The 12255-nt window shown below is 37.9% G+C and overlaps 1 protein-coding gene across 1 annotated transcript in view; it reads right to left on the reverse strand.

Moving 5' to 3' along the window:
- Positions 1-11574, reverse strand: part of pycard (PYD and CARD domain containing) — a 15874-nt gene extending 4300 nt beyond the window's left edge. Inside the window, exons 1-17 of the mRNA XM_023409624.2 lie at positions 11415-11574; positions 10778-10861; positions 9971-10248; positions 8474-8735; positions 8073-8101; positions 7300-7588; positions 7057-7100; positions 6341-6620; positions 4696-4743; positions 4430-4464; positions 3604-3892; positions 3212-3255; positions 2420-2705; positions 2032-2075; positions 1446-1740; positions 866-894; positions 102-490 (exon numbers count right to left, since the gene is read on the reverse strand). Coding sequence (XP_023265392.1) covers positions 102-490; positions 866-894; positions 1446-1740; positions 2032-2075; positions 2420-2705; positions 3212-3255; positions 3604-3892; positions 4430-4464; positions 4696-4743; positions 6341-6620; positions 7057-7100; positions 7300-7588; positions 8073-8101; positions 8474-8735; positions 9971-10248; positions 10778-10829 — 2693 coding nt within the window. The 5' untranslated portion in view covers positions 10830-10861; positions 11415-11574. The remainder of the gene's footprint in view (positions 1-101; positions 491-865; positions 895-1445; positions 1741-2031; positions 2076-2419; positions 2706-3211; positions 3256-3603; positions 3893-4429; positions 4465-4695; positions 4744-6340; positions 6621-7056; positions 7101-7299; positions 7589-8072; positions 8102-8473; positions 8736-9970; positions 10249-10777; positions 10862-11414) is intronic.
- Between the last annotated feature and the right edge of the window lie 681 nt (positions 11575-12255).

Raw genomic sequence — 12255 nt, forward strand, 5'->3', positions numbered from 1 at the left:
AGTCAAGCTACAGTCAGTGTCCTGTACTGTGGTGTAATGGTCCCAAGCCAGGTTCCACACACCAAGGAAACTCAAATTCAGCCGACTGCCCGACAGTCTACATGTATTTTGATGGAAAGTTAAATAATGGAGACCACTCTCTGCATATCAAATATTTGATATTGGAATTGTATTGCAAGTTTTTTTTTCTTCCAAATAATTTACCTTTGGATCCTGAGCTGATCTCTGACAGCCTCTGCACCAGATCACTCCTGTTTATTTTCTTTAAGACCTCATTGGTCACCTCCACAGACCGTTCACCGTACGTCTGCATCATCAGCTCCACCAAGTCAACTCTTTGTGCCATCTTCATTTGACGTTTTGGGATTATTGGGTGGCCGCTTGTTGTTTCTGGGCTCTGCAGGACGAACTTGAATTCGTTGATTTCTCCATAACTTAAATCTTCCAGTGTTTCCAGAAGTTTCTCCTTAACTGATGTCATGGTTAAATCCTGATGGATCCAAAGTGATCAGGAGACATTTATGTAATACTTCAACTTTAGTTATGAAACATTACTTTCTTTCCATCAACGTAAACTAGTCATGTGAGTATTGTAACAACTAATATTAACCACCTAGGTATCTCGTCATTATGAGATAGTGAGTCATAATTATGAGATACAGAGGTTATAATTGTTCAAGATAAGAGCTCACGATTACAACAAAAGTATCTCCCATTCAATTAAATTATATCATATCATATATATATATATATATATATATATATATATGTTATTTATAGCGGCCATGAGGAGGATAACTTTCAACCTGTAACCGTTAAATGAAAGCTGTGTTGTGTAAAGTGCATCTGATGTGACATTACTCACTTTCTGGAGTAGTGACGTCAGATGTTTCCCTGAGGAGAAAGAAAATAAAAACCTCTTTCAAAATCAGAGTAAAAACTTTAACAACTCTAGTCACATTTAGTTTCTTGTGAATAAAACATAATATCAAGTATTAATTATAACATAACACAAAATTTGCTCATTTCTGAATCATAAAACAACATCATTAACACCCATGCATCCTAAAAGAATCCAATCCAAAAGCTCTGCAACAAATTCTGCTTTTGTAAAGATTATAATGTTCAAATTCTGTCAAAACACATAAATGATAGTGCTGTCATATTAAAATATTTAGCGCATCAGAGAGGTATTGATACAACTCAATGTTTGAGGTTAAAGTATGTGGTATTGTACCACATTGCACTGTACTATATTATGTAATCTTTACCTAATGTTTTGCTCCCCCTCAATAAATAAGGCCCAGTTGCCTTTTTAAAAAAATATAATACAAAGAATTCATTGCAAAATGACATTAAAATCAACTCATCTGAGAAAAAGAGCAAAAGCCTCAGTTCTACTTGTAGTTTATGTAATGTGACACTCTTTGTCTTCTTTGTCTTACCTGTAAGTCGTAAGCTGGTCTCTGACAACCTCTGATCCAGATCAGTCCTGTTCATGTCCATGAGCACCTCCCTGATCACCTCCACACACCGGTGGCCGTACCTCTCCACCATCAGATCCACCATTTCTACCATTTCTGCCCTGTCTGCCCTCTCCAGTCGGCTCTGTGGGATTTGAGGGAGGCCCTTCTGAAAGTACCTGGACTGCAGCAACCACTTGAATTTCTTGAACTCCTTGAGAGTGAAACTATTCAGTGTTTCCAAAACTGCATGTTTAACAGCATCCTTTGCTGCTACCTGAAAAATATGAAGGATACATTGAACAAAGTTTTAAGATTTATATTTTTTTCTGAAAGTTCACTCAAGACGATGATGATCTTGTTATATCTGTCCTATTGATTATGTTTAGCTTCTTTTCTTTACAAACACAAAGTACTGTGTGTGTTAATGTGTTTAGCAACATCAAAGCGAACGATGATTCCATTGATCTTTTTACCCTTAATTCCTGCAAACTAATTAATCCCACCTGATCTAAACATAACGTGTTCTCGTTTCTGCTGAGGGAAAGCTGTGATGAGTCAGACTCACTCTCTGAAACACTGCAGGTGGATGTTCATCACCAGAGAGTTTGTCTGATGGGAAAAGAAAAGAAAACTGAGAATTACCATCGAATTACACACCCAGGTTTATTGAACTTTAATAAAGTTCAGTTTCTTTAAGGTGAAATAAAATTAACTGAATTTACAACTTACTTTTTACTTACTGCAAAATGACAGATACACACAATCTAAAGCCGTCCATTACAAAAGCCCTGAACCAAATAACTAAACTCATTCAACTTATAACATTCAGTTTTTGTTGAGACAGTGTGAGAGTGAATTGATTTTAATCGTTGATTTTCATATTCTCAACATATGTTTTAGACATTTATGAGACACATGTAGTTATATAATGTGACAGTTAATGTCTTTCTTACCTTTGGGTCTTGAGCTGGTTTCTGAAAACCTCTGAACCAGATCAGTTCTGTTCATGTTCATGAAAGCCTTCTTGATCACCTCCACAGACCGCTGGCCGTAGGTCTGCATTATCAGATCCACTATATCGGTTCTGTTTTCACTGTAGCTCAGCCTCCATGAGCTGACTGAAGCTCCCCATGGGGAGCCAATGAACTGCACGACTTTCTTGAATTCCTGAAGCTCCTCGTCACTTAAATCATTCAGGTTTTCCAAAAGCAGATGTTTAACAGCTGCCATTGTTGCCACCTGAAAAATAGATATAATTACGGGACATTTAATCCACTTAGACAATTACATTGTCTTTGCATCTTATCAGTGTTCATGTAGACTTGGGTGTTATGAGGTTTTTTTTACTAGATCATATCAGGTATTTCCTTTCCTTTTCTTTCTATTTTCATAATTTCATCTTTTATATTTTGTATATTGGAAAATAAAAAGATGATTCTGTTGGATAAATGTGTTAAAATTTTCTTTACTGTTAAAGTTAAAGAGAAAAGTCAGGAAAATGTATGTGCTGACATTTCCTCATCTCATCCTCAGTGGTAAAGATATCATGACATCATTGTTGGATAGAATTACTGCTGAAGAGCTCGACCTGAATACAGCTTCAGTTCTGTGAAAAATGTCCAACATAAATCATAAGTCTGGGTTGTTTCATTAGATGAAATGTTCAAGATGAGGATCATTTTCAACCTGCATCTGTTGAATAAAAGCTTTGCTGTATAAAGTCAGACAGACGTGACTTTACTCACTTTGTGGATCAGAGCAGAGCGGCGTTCATCTACAAACACTTTCTCTACGGTGAGAAGAAATAAATGTGACTCATTAGTGACTGACAGCTGAATATAACACTTTACACAATAACAATAACACTTTCTGCAAGTATGTACAATACAGAGGGTTTCACACAAAATTACACTCAAATTTTCTCATCAATTATTCACATAGAAATAATCATTTTCACCTCTCCCACAATTTTCGTATTTTATATTAGTCATAAAATATAACTTTTGCACCAGATGATGTGTCGTCTCTTCTCTACATTATAAACATTATTATTTATAATGTAAAGAGAAGACATATCCTGTAAACTGATGAGACATGGATGAGTTGACTGATACATGTTTTGTCTTTATTGTCTTACTTGTTGGTCGTGAGCTGCTGCCTGACAGCCTGTGCACCAGGTCAGTCCTGTCCATCTTCTCTAAAACCTTGTTGGTTTTCTCCACAGACTCTTGACCATAAGCCTGCACCAGTAAAAACACTGTGTCCTGCAGGTCTGCCATCCTGAGCAGGACCCAAGGGATGTCTGACTGATGTTTGTGACGGAGAATTTGCGTCAGGAGAACCTGCTTGAAGTCCCTGAGCTCCCCGTCGCCTAAATCAGCCAGTGTTTCCAAAAGCAGCTTGATAACAGACGCCATCATTTCTTCCTGGTGAATTCAAAGGAAAGGTAAAAACAGTGCAGTTTATCAACTCGGCTGTTTACAGATGTTTCTGTGTACATCTCAAAAACTCATGTAGTTTAGAAATGTGGGTGTGTTTAGGTTACATTAACTATATATCACAAGGTATTAATACAATGATAATATCTGTTTGATTGATCACATCAATAGGTCACAATTTCTTTTAACAGGTGTGGGACTTTTTATTTTATTATCTGCTGAAGATTTTTCTCATGTGTACACAAGGCAAACTGAAGGCAGCTCCACTTCTTAAAACATTACTTACATATTACTTACTCAATTACTCTATTTATCATTTGGTTTATAAAAAGTCAGAAAAAGACATGATAAAGACTCTGTCATTGTTACAATAAAATACACAGACACTAGACGCTCATAAGAAGCTGCAGCCAAAAAATATTTAAATGATTAATTTGTTATCAAAATAGTTGGCAATTCATTTTCTGTCAATCAATTAATTGTTTCAACTTCAAACAGTTTAAAGTCAGACGTGACTTTACTCACTTTCTGGATCAGAGCAAAGCAGCGTTCGTCTTTCTCTGAGGAGAGAGGAAACATGAAGCTTCAGGAACGATTGATTTCACATCAGGCTTAATCATCAGACACAGTCAGACTGTTTGTTGTCAATGACTGGTTTCACCTGATGAACACTTGATTTCAACATGACGTCACATTTGCTATTAACCTCTGTGTTAAAGGTTCATACTCTGAAATGTAAATGAGAGTAACTACAGCTCTGTTTCAGTCAACATTATTCTCAGGGCACCTACCTCCCTCTGTTGTTTTCACACCAGATACTTCAGCTGATGATCCTGAAGCTGCAACACATTTAATTTTGATTGTGATCACATGATAAGTGTATGACACAGATGTATTTCAGGTGTGTGGACTGAAGGCCACAGGCCATAACTTTCCTTATACAGGTTGAATATCTGTCTCTACAGTGGAGCGTTGTACAAGTCCAATCAAAGCTTGACAAAAACACAGTTCCACAGATTCATGTGTCAGGGTCTGCCCTAGAGGACACTTAATGGTTGGATATTTGTTTTATTTTGAAACCACTTCCCTTGTGTGTGTCTCATGTTATTTTACTTCCTGTCTTTGTCTTGTGTTTCCCTCCATGTTGATTGTCTACCTCGCCCTAATGTGATTTAGCTGTGTTCAGTTACGCTTGCCTCTCGTGTGTATTTAAGTCTCTGTCTTCGTCTGTTTATCTGTTGTTGTTGTGTAATTCCTGTAGAACTCCAGTTTCTCCTGTTTGCCTTTTTGTTTGTCGTGCTCCAGCGTTTTCCTAAGTTCTTGCATTTTCTGTTTTTTGTTCCTGCCTGGCTGTAAGTTATCTCTGTCATTAAGTACATCTTTTTCCACCTACCCACTTTTTGTTGTCTGCATTTGGGCTCAGCATTTGGGCCAAATGTGACACTACGGACTGACCCATAACATGGACCCAGCAGACATTCCCTCTGATCCAGAGTTTTTTGGTATGGAAGGGAAAGGACTCGGAGAGTAATGAAAGAGAGGCTGCTCTGAGGGTAGCACATGCTGAGTTTTCGAAAAAAGCCAGTTTTAAAGATCCTCTGCCTGACTGGCTTAAAGACTTTATTAACACCCTGTTTCCCAGTGTGTATCTGAGTCAGCTAGCATCAGGTCTGCCTCCAGCCGGTACCCCATTCGGCTAGCATCAGGCCTGCTAGCTTTCCGCCTGCACCCCAGGCTCCTCGCCTTCAGCCCACCTCCATTACCCTTCAGTCAGTTTCCTGGGCTGCGGTGGAAAAGTCTTTTCTTGCGTAGGGACATTCCTAACTGACTGAAATGACCCGGAAGTATCTCTGCAGCGGCCATGATAAGAGCTGGTCTAATTCTCTAATTGATAAGGAAAGGTGTTTCAACTGGACCTTCCTTTACAAAAGGAGAAATGCTGCACCACAAGCGACTGGTGATACTGAGCTCAACCTGCACAAATTCAATGGACCAGAAAACAAATGTGGCCCAATAAATGAAAAAATGTTTTCAAAGAAAAGGTGTTAAAAGACCTTTTGTACCACAACCTTTGCAAACTACATTTACTGCCTCGTGGTTGTATGACTCTGCCAACCGGCCAGGTTGCAGGAAATATGGTCATAATCTCTCCTTCCCTTGCTGAGATGTTTTTGTTAACGTGAAGGAGATGGACAGTACGAACGTATGTATGTACAAATGGGCAGTCAACTGGAAAACATAATGCCTCTGGGCTGTTGCTGGTCAAAAGTCAACCTTCACTAATCCTGTGTAATTTCATACATACATTCACAATGTCACTCTTCAAACATATATATATATATATATATATATATATATATATATTATTTTTTTTTTTTTTTAATGATCAGCTAACGTTGTGAAACTGAAAAGATTTCGTAGATTTCTTTATCTTACGTTTGAATCCTGAGCTGGTCTCTGACAGCCTTTGCACCAGATCCATCCTGTTCATCCTCTTTAAATTCTCATTGGTCACGTCCACAGACTGTTGGCCACACATCTCCACCATCACATCCACCAGTAGGTCTGCCTCCTGGAGTCCTCCCCACGAGGCGTATGGAAAACCCTTCTGGAAACAAGTGAGCTGCAGGCACCACTTGAATCTCTCCAGATCCCCGTAAGTCAAACCAGTCAGTGTTTCCAAAAGCAACTCTTTAACAGCCGCCTTTGTTGCAACCTGGAAAGTATATTTTCATAGAGCAAATATGTCACTTCTTCACAAGGAAAATTAAATATTTCTTTTTGCCTGCTCTGTGTCATTATTTTAGACATTTGGATGTTTTAAATATTTGTTTTCCTTAGATCACCTCAGCTACTGATACATTTGGTTATTATGTTTGTTTTTTAACTTCTTTAATATCTCTCACCTGATTAATGTGTCTTTTAATTAATTGTATTTCCAGGTTGTAACTCTCTCACTGCGCTGCCAAAAACTGAAATGAGCCACCTGATCTTACATGAAGTGCTCTAAATGAATGTAGAAATAGGTGGCAGCATGACGAAGGTAATTTCTCTACTTTATTATAATTTATATTTTGTTATTAGGATTGCAATCTTTGAATACTGAATATAATCTGTACTTCACATGGACAGACAGATGATATATTGCTCACATTGTGGATCAGTGCAGACAGATGTTCATCCACTGGGTGTTTTTCTGAGGAGAGAGAAAGAAAGGAATTAAAAATGAGTGATTGAATGAAGTTATTTTTATCTGATCTCCCACAACTGATGCACCACATAATGTCTTCTTTTCTTGACATTATAAACTTCAATTATAAGGTAAAGAGAAGAAGACAAAAACTTGTTATGAATCGGTTTTATGACTTGAACATGTTTTGTCTTTATTGTCTTACTTGTGGGTCCTGATCTGCTGTCAAACAGCCTCTGCACCAGATCAGTCCTGTTCATCTTCTTTAAATTCTCCTTGGTTTGCTCCAAAGACTCTCGACCATAAATCTGCACCATTAAAAACACCGTGTCCTGCAGGTCTGCCATCATGAACAGGCACCATGGGATGTCTGTGTGACGTCTGTGAACATTAACTTGACTCTGGAGGAGCCAATTGAAGTCCTTGAGCTCCCTGACATTCAAATCAGCCAGTGTTACCAAAAGCAGCTTGATAACAGACGCCGTCGTTTCTACCTGGTAAATTCAAAGGAAAAGTTCATGGGGTAAAAGTGAAATTTATCAACTCAGATGATTTTTCTGTTCACATCTTATGAACGTATGACTTAGAAATATCAATGTGCTGAGATAACATCAGCCATATCAACTTCTACTTGTATCTTCATTTTGAAAACACATTTGTAATTTTATGTTTTATTGCGTGGCTGTATCTCCGTCACAGGCCGTCCTGCCAAGACTCCAGTGAGCCTCCTGATCTCACAGAGTGGCCGTGAGTAGAGCTTCTGTTTGACTCATTTTGTGTCTGTGTTTTAAATATTGCAATTTCTTTGAGATTTTGAAAAACAAACTCTAGATTTACATTAGAGAAAACACAAATTATTAACATTATATCAGCTTCAGCTCTGAGAAAACCTCTGAGAGACATCAGACGTTCAGTTTGTATCATCTGTCATAATAAAAGCTGTAGTGTGTAAAGTCAGACTGATGTGACATTACTCACTCTCTGGATCAGTGCAGGCCGCTGTATGTCTGAGGAGAAAAAAGAAATATAACACATATTGACACATTGATATTTTTTTTAACAACAGGCTTTATGAGGATTTACGATACAAAAAATGTCATCCCAAAGTGACACTCGAGTCTCCGAAGCCCCAAGAGGCAAGTGGTTTTTTTTGTTTTGTTTTTTTTTTGGGGGAAGAAAGATTATATGTAGAGCTACTAGAAGATTTTCCAACAATGTTGATGCCATTTGGATGAATTTGTTGTTGCACAAATGTAAAAAAATCTGATCTAAAAAATTGGCCTCGAGCTACAGTACTTTCTACTTTTTGGCTACGAAAACAAAAAACTGACTGCACTGTGTTCTGCAGCAGTTTTATCTTTCTGTCTTCTTTGCCTCACCTTTGGTTGCTGAGCTGATGGGAGCTGAGCCGTGCACCAGATCAGTCCTGTCCATCTTCTTTAAAACCTTGTTGGTCACCTCCAAACAGTCTTGTCGGTTCCTCTTGACCATCAGCTCCACTACGTCCTGTGTGCTTGCCACTTGACTCATTGAGCCGAGTTTAAAACCTTCCTCAAGTTCAATGAGAAATTTGAATTCATCAAGCTCCTCAGAACTCAATTTATTCAGCTTTTCAAAAAGCGTCTTAGTTATCGTTGTTACCTGGAAAATTAAAAGGATGCATGATACAGTGTTATATCATGCAGGGTATTAATAATACATTTTATTTATATTGCACTTTTCTTTACAAAATAAATAAAACCAAACACAGGAAATACAATGGGGAATAAGAACATGACGTGCACAAAAAGAAAAGTTTTAAAAAAGAATTTAAAAGAAGCTAAAGACTCAGAGTGTCTGATGGGAAGGAGTGCCAAAATGTGGGGTCTCTAATAGCAAAAGCCCAGCTCCCCCTTTGTCAATAATTGTGACCTGGGAGTAACAAGCGGGGCTCCATCAGCAGATCTCAGTGGTCGAAAGGGCACGTACCCGGTCAATAAATCAGAGAGGTATTTAGGAGCAAGGCCATTTAAGGCCTTAAAAGTGAGCTGAAACATTTTGAAATCATTTCAATATCTAACAAGGTATAAAGGGGCTTTCAGGTGAGAGGGGTGATGTAATTATGCCTCTTTGTCCCAGTAATAACCAGCTGGAGAAGGTGGAGGGAGCCCTGGCTGATACCTGGGTAGAGTGCATTACAATAGTCAAGCTGAGAAGAGTTGTACATGCATGTACAACTTTTGGCAGATCAGCAGTTGATAAAAGAGACCTAATTTTAGAGATTAAATTGAGCTGGAAGAAACGGGAATGAAAAACATACTTGACTTGGTCACCAAATCAGAGGTTAGTGTTAAGATTCCCTCTCGATTCCTAGAAACCGGCTTGATATTATGATTGAGTTAGGAGGACTGGAAATTATGGGACATCCTGGATGTAATATTAGAGAGCCAAGATGAGAGATTAGACCAATGGTGTGTATCACTGAGTATCATTGCCATAAAAATGTTAAAAAAACAAACAAACTATGTGACCTGCCAAGAGGTAGCATATATATATGGAAAACGGGGGGGGGGGGCAAGAACTGAGCTTTGAGGGTTATCACATCTCAACTGGTTTATCAAGGAAGTGGAGTTTCCCAATGTGATGGAGAAAATTCTGTTAGAAAGGTATAAATGAAGGAAGCCAAGAGCCGTGCCCATGATTCCTACCCACGTCTCTAGGATGTACGCTCTTGTTGTCTGCTGTACTACCATGACTGACAACAGACCTCTTTACATTTCATTCATGCCGACAATACTGACATGCGGCTTTGCTTATTCACCAATTGAGTCTCAAAAACTAAAAAACCTTGACTATCCACACTTCTATTAGAATAATTTATTTAACGATTTACTTACTGCTGCGATGTTCTCATGCTCCTTACTCTTCAGGTAAGTCATTAGAACTGGCGCATGTGCTTCAAGGATGGTGAATAAAATATTTTTCCCTAGATCTCCACTGGAATCCAAATGCCGATTAAAGAGCGCTCTCATCTTCTGCATAGAGCTGGAGATAGACATGATTTCATCATAACTTTTGTTATTGATGACATCACATGAGAGGAGTCCATCTAAAACTGGTTTAATGTTGGTCACGCTCCAGATCAGCTGCGCTCGATGTTTATCCACAAAGTGCTCTGAGGAAAGAGGGACAGAAACATGAGCCAGGGTTGTTTGTTTATTGATAATATACATCGGGATGTATTTCATAAAACGTGGGGCAAAAAAAAAAAAAAAAGTTTTCTAAACAAAAGACTTAAGATTCTTTGGGAGTGATGGTCAGATGTGTGCATCATCTTAACTAAAGCACTGCAAATTGGAAAGTGAAAGTGAATCTAAAGTGAATCCCAGAAAGAGCGTACTCACTGATATTATAGTAGAAATTTAGGTCGTGAAGCACACAATGTTTATTTTGACACCAGCAATCATTTAGAAAAAAACTAATATAACATTTAAAAAAAAAAGTGAACATCAGTGAAAATCTTTATTTATAAAGCTCTTAAATTTCAGTTTGTACAATTCTGTTTAAATCTAATGGCAGCTAAACCCTTCATGCAGCCATGAGGACAATGAGGAAATGGGTTTAGTCGGATTCTTACCTTTTTGGATTTTTGCAGCCTGAACTTAGTGATTAACATAATGTGAACATTAAACCTGTGCACCCACCTGCCGTGGTACTTTCTGCCGTGGTACTTTCTGCCGTGGTACTTTCTGCCATGGTATTTGCTGCTGCAGCTGAGGATTAAGCAGCTGAAAAAAAAAATAAAAAAAGGGAAGTTAAAAACAGGGTATTGTGGTGCTCTTTGACTTTAAACACATCTCTGTTGTCACATATTCAAATGATAAAATGTCTTTATTTAATGATCCAAATGCTCTGTCCACAACAGTTGTGGTGCTGGTCACGAGCAAAGCCCATTAGCTGCTAAACGTTACAATGTTACAATTTGACGTTACATTAACAATTAACATCCGGTGCATCTGCATTTAAGTTAGTTCAGTTGACACGTACATGTCAAGTTTCGTCCAGCTTTAGTTTCCAAGGTTGAAAATGGACTTTGACGCTTAATTTCGATTAGTTTTATGGTCTCCACCCAACGTTACCTGCAGTTTCTACTGAGCAGAGAACAGCTGCAAAAGTGAAGGTAAATTCAGACAAATGACGACTGGTATAGTTTCAGTTTGAAAAGCAGGAAATCAACTTATGTTCGCCTACACTGCGGAAAATCATTATTAGCTGTACTTAAACAATATCGACTCAGTGCATAGACTGCTGGTTTTCATGCTGGACGTGGAAATAACTCACCGGGTTTCTCTCTCTCCACCTTCCTGTTTGTCCGGTTGTTTCAGTTTGTGAAGGTCTGACAACATATCAAAGTTTAAAATCCTCCAACATTTCTTCTTTAGGCTCCTTCAGTGCCCTGAAACAGATGTTTGCAAGTTGACTTCGGTTACAGGAAGTCCTGCTCTGTTTTCAGTTAACAGTGTATCTCTATATTTCCCCGCCTCTTCATGACGCTATGGAGTCATCGGAGTGCCAGAAAAAATGATTATTAATATTAATCATATTATTATTTTTAATGATAATGATTGAACATTCATGACTGAACTAAAAGCAGGAGAAACTATTGAATTATTTTTTTGTTTGACTGTTGCTAACCAGCTTTTATAATTTACAATTATAGAATGTGGTCAAGAAAAGTGGAAATAAAAGTTCCTGTCATTAGCTTATCACAATGATAGGCCTTGATATGAGAACGAACAATGAGAGGAGTTTTAAAACATTTTAATGTTTTCAAAGATCATTTCATTTTAAAACATTTAAAAACATTATTGATATTTTTATTTAAACATGTTTGTTTCTGCTGTAAAGTTGGGCATTTTAACATGAGGGGAACATATGAAGAGCCTCAAGTGGCCATTTGAAGAACTGCAGTTCTTGTACTTCCGTGTTGGCTTCATTTTTCAGCCCCGGAGGTTGCCGCTTGATAATAACCTGATACTAACGAGGTAATATAGGTTGATGTTTTCACAACATTTTAGGATATCACTATCAGCTTAACACCTTAAAAATCTAAATTTGTCAAATACCATATAATAATGCTGAAATGTTTCCTCCCTTATCTTCCAAAACTTCCTTTTTGTTT

Source organism: Seriola lalandi, unplaced genomic scaffold, assembly GCF_002814215.2.
Source record: "Seriola lalandi dorsalis isolate HSWRI2012SDOR001 ecotype SW California unplaced genomic scaffold, Sedor1 jcf7180002054400, whole genome shotgun sequence".
NCBI lineage: Eukaryota > Metazoa > Chordata > Actinopteri > Carangiformes > Carangidae > Seriola > Seriola lalandi.